Source organism: Chelonia mydas, chromosome 5, assembly GCF_015237465.2.
Source record: "Chelonia mydas isolate rCheMyd1 chromosome 5, rCheMyd1.pri.v2, whole genome shotgun sequence".
NCBI lineage: Eukaryota > Metazoa > Chordata > Testudines > Cheloniidae > Chelonia > Chelonia mydas.
Genome location: NC_051245.2, coordinates 122,338,996 through 122,354,045, shown reverse-complemented (window position 1 = coordinate 122,354,045; position 15,050 = coordinate 122,338,996). Strand labels below are relative to the sequence as shown.

The 15,050-nt window shown below is 44.9% G+C and overlaps 1 protein-coding gene across 2 annotated transcripts in view; it reads left to right on the top strand.

Moving 5' to 3' along the window:
- The window catches only part of POLR1E (RNA polymerase I subunit E), a 28,200-nt gene extending 13,465 nt beyond the window's left edge, over nt 1-14,735 (top strand). For both annotated transcript variants that reach the window (XM_037902187.2, XM_043546937.1), the window contains exons 6-12: nt 798-942; nt 2,243-2,350; nt 2,982-3,078; nt 4,808-4,941; nt 8,578-8,659; nt 11,376-11,507; nt 14,334-14,735. In XM_037902187.2, the coding sequence (XP_037758115.1) occupies nt 798-942; nt 2,243-2,350; nt 2,982-3,078; nt 4,808-4,941; nt 8,578-8,659; nt 11,376-11,507; nt 14,334-14,493 (858 nt within the window). In that variant the 3' untranslated portion in view covers nt 14,494-14,735. The remainder of the gene's footprint in view (nt 1-797; nt 943-2,242; nt 2,351-2,981; nt 3,079-4,807; nt 4,942-8,577; nt 8,660-11,375; nt 11,508-14,333) is intronic.
- Nucleotides 14,736-15,050: the final 315 nt, after the last annotated feature.

Sequence of the window (15,050 nt, the reverse complement as noted above, 5' to 3'; positions counted from 1 at the left end):
AGCATGTGCATAAGTCTTTGCAGAATCAGGGCCTTAATCACTATCTCAGAGAGGGGAAAAATACATTTTGGTCCAATGTAACTCTATTGTTACTTCTTTTTACACCCTACACTTTGTAGCTATAACCTGATCACCCTTTTGGACGCTCAAAGCAAAAGTGAAATTTACAATTTTTAATAAAGGAGCGCTAGCTTTCCCAACCCTCTGTATTTAGTTACTGTACATCGAATAGAATCTCTGTTTACAGATCTTTCTAATGTTCCATTAGTTGATGGCCCCCTTACAAATGGGCATTAGGCCATGGTCTTGTGGTCAGATCCAGGCAGGCAGACACCACTGTCAGCTTGGGGTCTGAAACCAGTGCACTCCCACAGATTTGCCCATGGAGATCCATTTGCAGGATCATGGTCTTAGTTCGCAGCTTATTGTTCAGCTTCACTAGCACTTGGTCACTGTGGGGGCATACTGCAAATCATGCCTCCCCTCTTTTTGTTTCTAGTGACTCATTCATTCTGTACTTGTTAGTTTTTGCTTTTTTTTAAAAAAAAGCCGTCTCTGCCTTGGACTGGACTGTAATCTAAAGGCTGAGTTTTCCTTTCATTCATACTGGTTAACACCAGTAGAGGAGCGAATTTGGTCCTACAGATCTGTGACAGGTATTTCCTTTCCTTTGAAAGGTAGAATCCAATAGTAGCCCGTCCTATTCAGGGTGCATTATCTCCTGCTTCCCTCCAACACCTTCCAAAGAGCATACCTCCATCTCTAGGTGCAGTAACTTGGATCGGTTTCTTGTGCAGGTGGATTCGTGTATTGAAGCCTTCGGCACCAACAAGCAGAAGCGAGCCCTGAACTCTCGAAGGATGCACCAAGTTGGCAGTGAGACTTTAAATGTGGCTGTGACAAAAGCAGCCGAAAACATCATAGAGACAAAAGGTGTTGCTGGTAAGTAACAAGACTGATGCAGAAGAGCAGCAGCAAGCCTCCCTGTTGGGTTTTTGGAGACTTGCTAATTCATTGTGTCTATTCCCTCCTCTAATGTATTCAGAGGATTCTCCCACCTCAAGGACTAGGGGAGGGAGAGGCGGCTTTGCCTTGAGTGTTAAATGAAGCAGAGTGGTGAACTCTATAGTAGTGGCATTGGAGAAATTTGAGCAGCTAGAAACTAACAAACGACCATTGTGGGAGAGAGTCATGCAGCCCTCTCTGCTACAAGCACACTGAAATCCAATCTTCTCGTTCTGATCACGATGCTTATAAATTGGTGAATCATCCATTCTTTTCCTTGCCCAGCGCAACTCTCTGGTAGCAGAGCAGAGGGTCCTGGAAAGTTATTCTCTCCATCTGTTCTGTGAGCTGTTCGCGTAGAACATTCGTCTACAGAACCTGTCACACTTTATCCTTTAAAGAATGATACCGCATCAGGCCGGCATAAAGGACCAGCTGACCCCAAAGCTTTAAAACCGACAAGCTAAGTCACCCTGTCAGTCCTGCGAGTCTGGGCTTCGGATCAGACGAGCAGCAGAAGCGAAGGCTGCTCTTGCTCCAGTTCCACAGTATTGTGTCACACTCTTTCGTGCTCCAGATGGGGTTTTGCAAGTCCCCAGAGTTGCAAGCAACGAAGTGATGACAGTGGCATAAAACTGTGGCGAACCACCATGGTGAATTAGGCTCTAATATTTATAGTAATATTATTTCAGTATTGCGTGGAGATTGGGGCCCCACTGTGTTAGGCGCTGTACAAACGGACAATAGAAGACAGTCCCCATCCCTCTGTCACATGGAGGTTTTTTAAGAACAGGTTACATAGACACCTGTCAGATGGTCTGGTATACTTAATCCTGCCTCAGTGTGGGGGCATGGAGTAGGTGACCTCCTGAGGTCCCTTCCAGGCCTCCATTTCTATGATCCCAAAGAGCTCCCAATAGGAGAATGCACTGTGTTCTGCACACACAAGACTGCTCTGTGTACCATAGCTAACTCTACTTAGAGTGGGGAAAACAATAGAAATTTGCAGAATCATTGTCGTGAGTTTGATTTATTAGTCATTTCAAAAGCTTCCAGTATCCCCCCCCCACACTCCATACCGCATTTCGAGCTTTAAAACTCTAACCGGAAGAGTTCTCGGTTTTTAACTAAGAATTCCCTTGGCACAGACTGACACTAAACACGAGCGTTCGCTTTGCGGTTCTGTTCACGTTAGCATTGGCTCAAGCACTCTCTCATCTCCGGCTTGCTTTGAAAGCTTTAGTCAGTGACGCTGCTCAGGATGACGTGCAAGATGTCTCCCTCTTCCTACCTCCCTGCCAGGAAGATGCTGACAGACCAGAGAACGTCTACAGGTTTGAGGACAGTATCCTTTATGGGGCAGGGCACTGCTTTACCCAGCTGAAAATACTGAGTTAAAGGAAAGGGCCAGACTCAGGTGAGCAGCGGAGTTGTGTGTCATTTGAGAGGAGTAATTTCTGTTCGTGACCAAAACGCTGGGGACAGAAGATTTGAGAGTGTGCCTTAGGGCTTTGGGCCTATAAGTCACATATCCTGCCTTTTGAGCGGCTATTCCCAGAGGAGATGCTTTGGTGCCTTCCCCTGTGCGAATGTGAAGTAGATGTCAACTGTAAGTGTTATGAAGGGTATTATGGGGAGCAAAGGGTAGAATTTGGACTGTGGACCCAAGTACCAGAGGAGATGCTTCATCATGAAACTTACAGGGACATTAATCCTGGCTGGCTTCCAGTCCCTGTGATTGTTCCTCTATAGTACATCTCCCTGGGCTGCGTTAGTCAGACATACTGTCTTAACTGCTCTAAGATATTAGTGATGGTAGTTGCTGTGAGCAGTTGTGCAATGGATGAAGTGAGCCCTTTGTGTAATGTAAATCTACCGTACAGGGCTGTTGTGAAACTTAATGGTCGTTAAGGGGCTTCTAGATCCTCAATGGGAAAGAGCACAGTGTTCTTTATGATTTCCTAAAATCTCTCCAGTCCTCTCCCCTGCCGAATATGAAGCGCTGCAGACTCCAGCGGCAGCTTTCGTTAGCATTACTCCTGAGGCGATCCTTAAGAAGACAGAAGAGAAAAGGTAAGGGTGCTCTAGGCTTATTGATGGGGCAAATATAGTGGTTAGTTCCTTGTAATGAAATGAGTTGAAAAAATGAGTAGCTTCTAGCATGAAGGAAAACACCTATAGAACCTAGTTGACACGTAGGAAGCTGTATATACCTGGTGGAATTTCCAGACAGATTTCATTAGAATTATTCTGTTTCATCTGATGGACCAGTAGCCCCAGGAATCAGCAGATGCATAAGGTCAGTGCTGTTTCAAAACCCTGTTAGCCAACTGGAACCAGATCACTAGATGAAAGAGTTAGACATTTAACATTCATGGAGGATAGGTCCATCAGTGTCTATTGTCCAAGATAGCCAGGGATGCAACCCCATGCTCTGGATATCTCTAAGCCTCTGACTGCCAGAAGCAGGACTGAAAGACAGAGGAAGGATCACTCGATAAATTTCCCTGCTCTGTTCACTACCTCTGAAGCATCTGGCACTGGCCACTATTGGCCGACAGGATTCTGAGCTAGATGGACCATTGGTCTGACCCAGTATGGCTGTTCTTATGTTCTTATTAACATTTTCTACTGTGGCTGTTAGGTTTATCTTTGTTCCAAAAAGACTCATTTCTTTCTTAAAATAGTATGTTCAGTGATGTAATAACAGCCTCTTAACGCTGACTTCAAAGTTGTGGTTCCTATGCTGGATAAGATGAGCCCCTTCATTGTTGTGATCTCTTAATCACAAGGTGGGATATAACCTGAACTGTGAACCTGGAATATAACCTGATCTGGGAACTCTGCCCCAGTGGGAGGAGTTGGAATCTAGGAAGCAGGCTGAGGGATGACTGCAATTTGGGGCGTGCATCTGTGTGTGCAGAGTTTATAACAGTGAGAGCTGGGGGACCTAGGAAACAGCCAGAAGCCAAAGGCAGAGTCTCCGCCTGCTTGTGTAGGTGCAGCCAGGATGGCTGCTGTTTGGGGGAATGGGAATAAGAGAAGTGTAAGGAACTTGCTAGCAAATAGGAAGAGATGAGGTAGGATAGGTAAATGTGAAAAATGCAGGGGGCCAGAGGACGGGGTTGGGTGGGAAATCCCAGGGTTTGAAGACTAGCAAGGATATTAAAATGAACAGGAAGCAAATGGTGATTCTGAGAATGGTGGGCAGATGGCCCCATTCTGGGCACTGTTCTAGACAAGCTGCCGAACAGGGAATGCGTTGAAGTTTGGAGAGTCTAGGCTAGGGGGAACCATAAAGAGGAGATGAAAGGCCCACGTAGACCGTGGATGGATGCAGACAGCGTTTGCTCCGGTGAAGTTTGCGGTTAGAGTATACAGGCCCACAGGTTGGACAGATATTGTCCACCATATTAGTATACTGTAGGATCATCTGCACTTCTTTTCAGAGCAGTATCTTCCCTAGGTGGAAATGTCCTTCTCATGACTCTCCTGTCTGGTCAGAGAATACTACTCCTGCCTTTCATCATTAAGCATTAGTGCATTTAAAGGTTCTGGGTAGAGCACAATAGGTTAGTGGTTGCTCTGACAAAGGAATACACACGAGCCCAGATCCTCTGCTGGCATAAATTGGCTTTGCCATATGAAAGTTAGTGGAGCTCTGTAAATTTAAACTAGCTGCGGACTTGGCCTTATTTGTGTATTCCTTACGCTCAGGCATCCCCTGTCCTAGTGTGCTGTATCCATAACCCCATTTCTTTATGCCCTTGGCTCTAAGGGATGTTCCCTCTCTTCCTTTTAGCCATTGCTCCTTCGTTCTAGAAGAACTGAAGTCCATGCCTCCAAGTGAGGACAGCTCGGACCATAAGGCGCGGTGTCTGTGGTTTCTGGATGCCCTCATCAAGTTCAGTTTCCAGAAAGTGATTAAGAAGAAACGTGAGTTAATAACAGGAGCATCTCTCTGCCCTGCTTACCTTTCAGCTGTGGACTGGGGTTTGTATTGTAACTAATGGAGTCTTAAATCCAGAAAAGAAATAAAATTCCACCAAGATGACAGATGAGCTTTAACAGACACGGGTAGCAGTTTGATCCCCATGTACACTTTTGGGCCAAGGTTAAGATTTTGAAAGCAGTCCAAGGCAGTTAGGCACAAATTTGGTGCCCAAAGCCCTTTGGAATGCTGTGAAAATCTCAACCTAAAAACACTGACGAAAAATGAACCCTTTCTCTTTCCCCACGGTGCCGGTTGCTGAATCTGCATGGGGAGGACGGGACACAAGCTTGAAAGCAAGTAGTGAGATGTGTTGTGCAGTTAATGCCTCAACAGTGAACAGAGTGTAGAACAAATCAACACGTTCGTGTCACAAACGAAGTAGAAATGGCATTTTCTTATCACTAAAATGTACGTTGTCTTGAAATTATAGAAGCCCCAATAATTCAAGACTGTAAACTTGCCATTTTCATTCATCAGGGACTTTGCCATTTTAGATCAGGGTATTGTGAAGACCAGAGTAACTCCTGTCAGAAATGCTCCAACTGAATATTTTTCCATCAGAAAATGCTGGTTCTTCGGAAACATGTCTGTTTCCATGAGTTTTGGGGGGGAGGATTGGAACAGAGGATTCCAATAAGTTCCCAGTTATTTTTCAACACAGGACATTTTGATTGTCTATTTTGAAATGACATTTCATTTCAGTTTTTTTCACTTTATAAACCATAATGTGACATTTTAAAAGGTAAAAATTCAGAATAATTTTTTGGGGGTTTTATCCAAACTAAAAGTTTCAGCCTGAAACAATTTTTATTGGAAATTTCTTGTAGGAAATTTTGAAATTTTTTGTTTGGTTTTGTTTCTGGACAGAAATAATTTAGAAATCTGGTGGGAAATGCACATCTAAACTTCCAGTACCCAGCTGGCTCTTCTAATGACAGTTACTCCAGCCTTCTGCTATCATACAATCTTCCCTTTCTCCGCATGTTGCGCAGATCACTGGGAAGACCCTTGAGGCATCGACATTGAACCAAATATTCTTTCATATGTTGCTTTTTCTCATGCTGTTATCAAGAAAGTCTTTCTTTTTTTTTTTAAACAGATTTTTTTGTTAATTGGTTCAGAATGGTGTCAAAATCATCACCTTAGCACAGCATTGCCAACCCAACCCATTAAAAAATCATGAGCCAGGCCCCCCAGAATAAATATAAAATTATTGGGTCTAAATTAGCTGTTACCACTCAAGAAAGATCTTGGAGTCATTGTGGACAGTTCTCTGAAAACATCCACTCGCTGTGCAGCGGCAGTCAAAAAAGCAATTAGAATGTTGGGAATCATTAGGAAAGGGATAGATAATAAGACAGAAAATATCATATTGCCTTTATATAAATCCATTGTACGTCCACACCTTGAATACTGCGTGCAGATGTCGTCTCCCCATCTCAAAAAAGATATATTGGAATTGGAAAAGAATCAGAAAACGACAACAAAAATTATTAGGGGTATGGAACGGCTTCTGTATGAGGAACGATTAATAAGACTGGGACTTTTCAGCTAGGAAAAGAGACGACTAAGGGGGGATGTGATAGATCTCAAAAAAATCAATTGGTGTGGAGAAAGTGAATAAGAAAGTGTTATTTACTCCTTCTCATAACATAAGAACTAGGGGGGCACCAAATGAAATTAATAGGCAGCAGGTTTAAAACAAACAAAAGGAAGTATTTTTTCACACAATGCAGTCAACCTGTGGAACTCCTTGCCAGAGGATGTTGTGAAGGCCAAGACTATAATAGGATTCAACAAAGAACTAGATAAGTTCATGGAGGATAGGTCCATCAATGGCTATTAGCCAGGATGGGCAGGGATGGTGTCCCTAGCCTCTGTTTGCCAGAAGCTGGGAATGGGCAACAGGGGATGGATCACTTGATGATTACCTGTTCTGTTCATTCCTTCTGGGGCACCTGGCATTGGCCACTGTCAGAAGACAGGATACTGGGCTAGATGGACCTTTGGTCTGACCCAGTGTGGCTGTTCTTATGTTCTTAATAATGATTGGTTTATAAACAATGAGATTTTATTATTTTAAATAAATTTTTGGCGGGTTTTATTTTGCTTTCTAGTTTCTGGGCTTTCAGGATCACACTTTTATGTTTTCAAGGTTTTCTCCCCAATCGAGAAGGTTAGGATTTTTTTTTTTTAAATGAAAGCTGAGATTCTCATCCAATCTCCTGATTCCAGCAGCTGGAGATTTAAGAAAAACACCAAATATCATGAGACACTTGATGAGAGCTTGCAGAACTGAGGGTATCCCTTATTTACAAGTTTATTCAGCCTCACTTTATTTGTACGTTCAGTCTCCAGCCAACTTCTCCTCCATTGGTTCCAACTAACAAGCTCTTTTGAACTCTGCATCCAAAATGATCTTGCTTTTAAAGGTGCAGTAACGACAGTTCTTAAAAGCTCCACACAAAACATTTAGGTGTGGATTTTGAACAGGGATTTGGATGCATAATTCCCATTGTCTTCTGCGGAAATTGTGCTTCTCAATCCGCAGAGCAGGTTTGAAAATCTCCGCTTTAGATTTCTGTAGAAAAAACTTTCTTTAAACATTCCTCTGTTGTATTGGGAACCCAGCTACCCTGATGCATGGGAGTCCAAAAGTCAAAGTGGTATGAAATAAAAGTGAACCTCACCATTCTAAGGCCCAGTCTACACAAAAAAGTTGTCGACCCATCTACGTCGGTCAGGGGTGTGAAAAAATCCACGCTCCTGCATGATGCAGTTAAGCTGACCTAACCCCTAGTGTAGACAGTGTGAGGTTGATGGAAGAATTCTTCCACTGATCTAGCTACTACCTCTTGGAGAGGTGGATTAACGATACCGATGGGAGAACCCTGCTTCTCAGCACAGGTAATGTCTACACTGAAGCATTACAGCAGCAGGAGCATTTCAAGTGTAGACAACCCCTAAGTGGTGAAAAGGAAATTGAGTTTTTTTTGAAAAACGATTTAAGTGTTAATAACCTTCTGGTAATGGAAACACAGATAAGGAAGGAATGATATCGTATTAATACTTGATGTAATTTAATTTATTATTAATAATATTTTTTTAAAAAGTGCCTAGGGGTCCTCATTCTGGACCACGACTCCACTGTGCGAGGCACTGTACAAACAAAGAACAAAATGACAGTCCGTAGGTGGTACAGAAGCTTGCCCTACATTCTAGGGGTAAAATTTTCAAAAGCTTCCAAGTCCCATTTTCAAAAGTGAAAGGCCATTAGGAGCCTAAGTCTGATTGAAGTCCGTGGGATTTTGGCTTGTAAACACCTAAGTCTCTTTTGAAAATGGGGTTTAAGATTGTAAATCATTTAGACACTGTTTGAAAATCTTACCCTAGAAGCTCTAAGTAGTTTGTCAAGACACTGATTTTATATTTTTTTAAGTTGTTCCCTTAAAGATGTCATAGAAGCAGTATAAAACCAGCACAGTGTAATCATAGTTCTTAAGTGTTAATTTTATTGAAGCCCCATTATGTTCAGAATGCGTGTTTATCATTTTATTGCAAAAAGCTTTTTCTTCTAGATGCAATGGGGCCCGACTGTCCACACATCATTAACAGCAAACTCATGAAAAACTTCACAGCGCTGACGTACAACAATGGCAGGTAGCGAATGGTTTGTTTTGTTTGAAATTGATGTTCGTGACACAGGAAAGTTCAGATCAAGAGATCATAACTCTGCCCATGTTATCAGGAAATCATCTCAACAGTAATATAAAGAAATCTGAATTATTGGCATCTTCCCTTCTTAATGCCTGTAGATTTCGGTACAGAGATTTTTCTGTGTAGAAAATGGAAGGGGCTGTCACCATGCTGAGCAATCATCGGTATTCAGGCGGTGATTGTGTGGAAACGCTGGCTCTCGTTCTCCTCAGCCTTATGCCAGTGTAAATCAGGAGTGGCTCTGTTGAGGTCAGTGGAGTCACACCAGTGTGAGAGGAGACTCTGGCTCAATGGCTTGTATTTTAAAATCAGGTATTTTATTTCACATCGTACAAAGGCTGGGGGTAAAATGCTCACAAGCATCTGAGTGACTTAGGAACCCAGCCCCATTTGTAAGAGATCATGCTACTTAGGAGCTCAAGTGCTATTGAACTCACTGCGGGCTTGGGCTCCCAGGTCACTGGGGAACTACTGAAAATGCAACCCCTGACTACACACCAGTTTAACTAAAGTTGTGATTTGAAACTGAGGGCTTGGCTATACTTACATTTTATAGCGCTCTAACTTGCTGGCTCGGGGGCGTGAAAAATCACCCCCCTGAGCGCAGCAAGTCTGAGCGCTTTAAAGCGCTAGTGTGGACAGGCTCCGAGCGCTCGTGGAGGTGGATTACCAGGAGCCCTGGGAGAGCTCTCTCCCAATGCTGGCGCAGGAGCATTCCCACGACAGCGTTAGAAGTTTCCAGTCTAGCCTTTCCCTGAGGCAGTAAGTCAATGCAACTTTGCACTCGGAAGCTCTTCAGTCCGTTTAAATCTGGCTTATGTCGGATTTCAGGCAGAAGTTAAACCGATAAAACCAGTTTGAAACCAATTTAAAACGTGTACTGGTATAGCTATGTTGGTTACAGGTGTGACCTTTTATGATGGAACTAGCCCTAGCATGGATGCAGTTATACTGGAATCAGAGCCTTGCCTCTCTCTCGGGGGACCAGTGTTAGCTAAGATGGCCGAAGCTCTTTTATGCAGATATGAGCTGTGTCTACACTCGGAGGGTTTGCTGGTATAATGATGCCAGGGTAGTGATGCCAGCAAAACTTTTCCAGTGTAGACTAGGCCTAGGTGTGCCCATATAGGGGCCTGTGCCAGTTTAACTCACCCCATTTAATGAAACCAGTGCGTGTGTGTGTGTAGACAAGGCCTACATCTTCCTGGGGCCTTCTCTTTCTGAAGCATTTTACAGACATCCGTGAATGAAACCTGCCAGCAGCCTGTGACCTTAGCGCACCATCATTGCTGTCTTGGCAGGGCAGACTCTCTGCCCCACTCCGGCAGCACAGTGGAAGGAAAGACCGGCTATGTCTCATCGGCTGGGGAGTTGCGCAGCCCCTGTGCACCCTCGCGCAGCCTCCTCCCTCACCCCCACCCCAGGGAGCATGTCAGGCTGGCAGGAGGAGTAGCCAGACTGTGATGCTCCGCCAGTCTCCTTGGTCCTCTGAGCATGATGTTGCAGAGCAGAGAAGCTAGCCCAATAAGTGGAGGTGTAGTGAATTGTGGTAGTGTCAGCCGCAGTAAAGCTAGGAATAGAACCCAGGAATTCTCGCTTGTGCCATAGAGGGGGCTAGCCGGGAGAAGACACCTCTATGGGTGGAAAGCAGGAGAGCACACACTGTACCCTCCTAAGGTACTGCCAGGGAGCTCCAGCTGCCATTGTACCTCCCAGGCCAGGACCCTCTGGTGTCACCACTGAGTCAAGGCAGGTCCCCAACCCCTGCTGTGCCTGGCGGTGCAGGCTGGTCCCAGATCACCAAACTAAAGCACGTTTAGGACTTCACCTCTTCCCCATGATAGATGCCTGCCTCTGACCAAGCGCTCCAGTTTACAGCTTTAAAAGAAAAGTTCTGGACACTGGTCAGAGCTGTGGCACCGGCTTCTGCTCTTCTTGGGCACTAGATTCTTTGCCTGTATGCCATAGAACAGCCTTTCAGCAGTTTAGTGACTGCCAGCCGGAGGCGCCAGAATACACACACTTAGAAATGCAGAGGTTTGAGTTAGGAAAGGCTGTCCAAAGGACACGGACACATGGAAAGTAATTAAAATAAGCATCCTCCAAGGGGGCGGTCTGCTGGGGAGCTGTTTTAGTTTAATAACGTTTCCAAGAAGCTGCTTGTGGTTTTATTGAATTTTGTTGGCTGCCACCGAGGTGGCTGTGTGCAGAAGGGCCAAACTTTTTTGCTTTACAGTCATTGTCTCTTCATACTTTTTTTTATCGGCGTTACTATGAAGGGGCCAGGAGTTCTGAACATAAATGTACAACGTCAGCATGAAAAACAATCCTCTAGACCCGTCTGCTGTGAGAGCTGTGTTGATTTATAACTAGAGCTGGGTGAAATCTTTCAGCCCACTAGATTTGATGAAAGTTGCAGTTTTGGTCAACCCAAAACTATTTGCAAATTTGACACACACAGTTTTTCATTCGTTCACAAAAGGGCTGGTAGTGGAGATAATGCTGCTGTTGTCACCAGTATTCCCCATCCCTTTTACTAGGAATATAATCCCAGGTTTTGCCGTCGGATGTAGGCAGACACAATCCCAAAGGGTTATACTTCTGGCTCTGTTAAAAAGTGTCACATTTTGTCTCTCTTCCCTACCCTCTTATTCTCAAGTATCCAGAATTTAATCTCTGCTTCGATGAAAGCTAAAATTACAGCCTACGTCATAGCCTTAGCCTTGCACATTAACAACTTCCAAACAGACCTGACTGTGCTACAGAGGGACATGAAACTCCGCGAGAACAGGTGAGTAACATTTCTGTTAATTGAAAGAACACGAAGCGTTCAGTCATTTTTAATAATTTGGGGGGGGAGGGGGAGGAAGGCAGCACTGGGGGTTTGTCTTCAGTTCCTCGACTGAGCAGTTGGGTGTTTGATCCAGATGCTGCCCTGCGTGCCATACAGGCTCCCCCCGTTCTTGTCAGTGGGGTGCACCCAGGCAGTGCTCAGTGCAGGATTGGGGTGTAATGGGGTAATTTTTAAAATAACTAATAATACTGAGCTCTTATCGAACACTTTTCATCAGTAGATCTCAAAGCACTTTACAGAGGAGTTTGGCATCCTTGTCCCCTTTTACAGATGGGGAAACTGAGGCATGGAGGGAAAGTGACTTGCCCAAAGTCACTCAGCAGGCCAGTGACAGAGCCAGTAGAATTCTGAGTCCAATCCAGTGCTCTGTCCACTGAGTAACAATGCCTCTGTGTTTTCCAGTCTATTCTCCTCCTCCTCACAACAAGGGGGAAGCGGAGTTCTGACTCCCCGCTGGGTCCTTGATCTGTGTTTAATTGCCAGGAGGCAACAGTCTCTGTCATAAAGGTTGGAACTCAGGTTTTTAAACAAAACCAATTGTGAGCACATGCCCCCTTGGCACAGCCAGTAATCCAGTCCCCCCCAAATGCCTTGCCTGCGCCTGGTGCAGAGGAGACGTGTTTTCCTGAAATTTGGGGAGGGTAATTGCACATGGCATCAGGAGATGAGAGTTTGGCTAATTGGGACTAGCAAGGACAACTGTGGTGGGGGCAGGATCGGGTCCTTAATGAAGAACACTTGCTCCGGTATCTTCATTGAGAAGTTACTTCCTAGCGCTTAATTTCCCATGGGACAAGAAGTATGTCTGTGCCATATTTACTGAGTATTAAGTGTAAAATGTGCCTTTATCAACAGGTCTCAATCAGGGCCTGATCCAGAGTCCATAAAACTCAGAGGGGTCTTTCCACTGACTTTGAAGGGGTGTGACTCAGGCTATTGGAGAATACAATTATGATCAATTCTTGATTTAATCTAATGGACTCGCTTAGGAATCCTTGACCTGCAGGTTGGGGAGACTGGCTGTTAGCAGAGAGCAGCTGCATAATACCATCTGGAATTGAAATGTATTGGCCCCCGGTCAGCAATTTGAGTTCAACCATGCTTAGCTTGCTGCACCTCAGTGGGAGAAATAGCAACTCCAAGGACATGCTTTGTAGCTTGACCTGGTTCATAAGGATGACCCTTCCCTGACAAGATCTCTAAAGATGCTATTGCAGGGGATGAAAAACCCATCTCGAGATCTGTGTCCTGCAGAATTAACAACTTCAACAAGAAATCAATTATTCCCCATAACAAAATCCTGTAGAAAATAATGAAATGATTCTCGACTAGAAAGGTTAAATTCCAATGGTAAATGGAAGTAATCCGACCTATTAGTTGCCTGGCTTTTCAGAGGGTGACTCCATTTGTACTTGTTGTGGCAGTGGATGCTCTTGCTGATTCCAGTAATTTTGCTGTTTGGAACTGATGTGGAATAATGGTTTTAATGGCAGTGTTTGAAGCTGGTTAGACCCCATTTTTAAAGATGAAGTAAATGGCTTTTGGAAAGGTCACGCTGCCTTTTGTGAGCTATATTAGATACAACAGATTCTTGACTTGTGCAGCTGTCTTTTTGGGGATCCTGAAACAATGAGTGAAGAGAAGTCGGAAAAACGAAAGTCAGAGTGAACCTCAAACTGGAAAAAAGCCACTTCTTTAATCTCCTTGCAAACGGCATTGTTCACTGAAACACAGATGCAAAGCTTGCATTGGGGATCAATCAGAATACACTAAAGTGGGAGCCTAGGACTTTTACTAGAACAGGCAGCATTGTTAATCACATTCAGATGCGCCATGTGCCACGGGAAGAATGAGAAATTGCTGTGATCATTATATTCAGGAGTGATTTAGTTCTCTGAGTAAGGATTTTGCATCCCTGATTAAAAAGTTCTACATGTTCTCCTTGCTGACGTGTTACTGCTTTAATTCTACTCTGAGGTCTCATAGGCCTGGTCTACACTGCGGGGTGGATGGGGGGCATCAATCTAAGTTACACAACTTCAGCTAGAAGTCGACGTACTTAGATCTACTCACCGCGGTGTCTTCGCTGCGGTGAGTTGACAGCTGCCGCTCCCCGGTCGACTCCGCCTGCACCTCTCACTCCGGTGGAGTACCGGAGTTGACGGGAGAGAACTCGGCTGTCGATTTATCGCATCTAGATTAGACGCGATAAATCGACCCCCGCTGGATCGATCGCTGCGCGCCAATCCGGCAGGCAGTATAGACAAGCCCTTAGAGCCCATCAGTGCTGCATCCTAGATAGCCAAAAGAGTTTGCAGTTGAGCACCACAGGACATTCTCTCTCTTTCCTCCTGAGTGTCTGGAAATCAGCTGGGCTCTCCTGCAGGGCAGCGTGCCGTGCTATCAATCAATAAATACTTGAGCTGTGCCCGTTACAAAATGTAGATTGCTTTTACTTCATCTCTCCCCGGACTGGCATGGACTGAATAACTTCCACACACTTGGGATTATGAGCCACTAAATAAAGCAACAGCTATTCTCATTACCCAAAGCTGGGCAGGCCAGCCATATTGCCAGTCACTGCTCCAGAGAACAGCCACAGAGCCAAGTTACTGCTTGCGTCTGACCTGATTCTTGCTCCTCCGAGGTGAAAGCCTAATTGCTCTGATCCAGGGGGCTGCCTTGCGCTTCTGAGTGTTTGTGATTTGACACAGGAATGTACACTCTTGCATTCACTGATATGGGTGTTTTTATTTTTGTCAGAATACTGGAGATCGCTAAAGCCATGAGGCTGAAGATCTCCAAAAGGAAGGGGCCGTCAGGACTCACGGACGATGAAGACCACAAGTTGGCCACCCTCTCTCTGCCCTTACCTGTGTACAAGCCGTCAGGGAGCCAGCGGAAGCGCAAGAAGATGAAATAAAGGAATACTGTGCACATCTCACTGAGGAGAACACTGGCTGAAAGGACAGGGAAGGAGCCTCTGCAAGAACAAAGCTGATGCCAGTTCCCTGATCCCACTTGAAATCTGAGCTCCTAGAAGGGCTATTTTGCCAGACAGTGGAACTGGACAAGGCTGATACTAATAATGGGTTTGGCTTACGTTCATCTCTGTAATCAGTCCTTTTTGAAAATAAACCAAAACCCTCTCCTCCTTTCTACACAGCTACACCCATGCTTTTATGGGATAGGGGGCGGCTAGAAGGGGGAAAAGATAGGAGAGGCCATGCAGACCTCACAAACTTCCATTAGTCCTGGATCAGTTGTGGGCACATCAAGTCTGTGAAAGAAGGCAGGCAGGAGAGTGAATGCTCTGTGGCCAACGCAGTCTGCTGAACAAATGTGGTTTGTGGCTGTGCATCTGAAAAGAGGAGTCCAGACTTTCTAACCTGATCAGCTCCTCTTCCTCTCTTGCTGTCTGTGCCTGTGGGAGCGTATTGTAATTAATATTAAAAGGAAGTTCTCACCCTCTAACTAGTC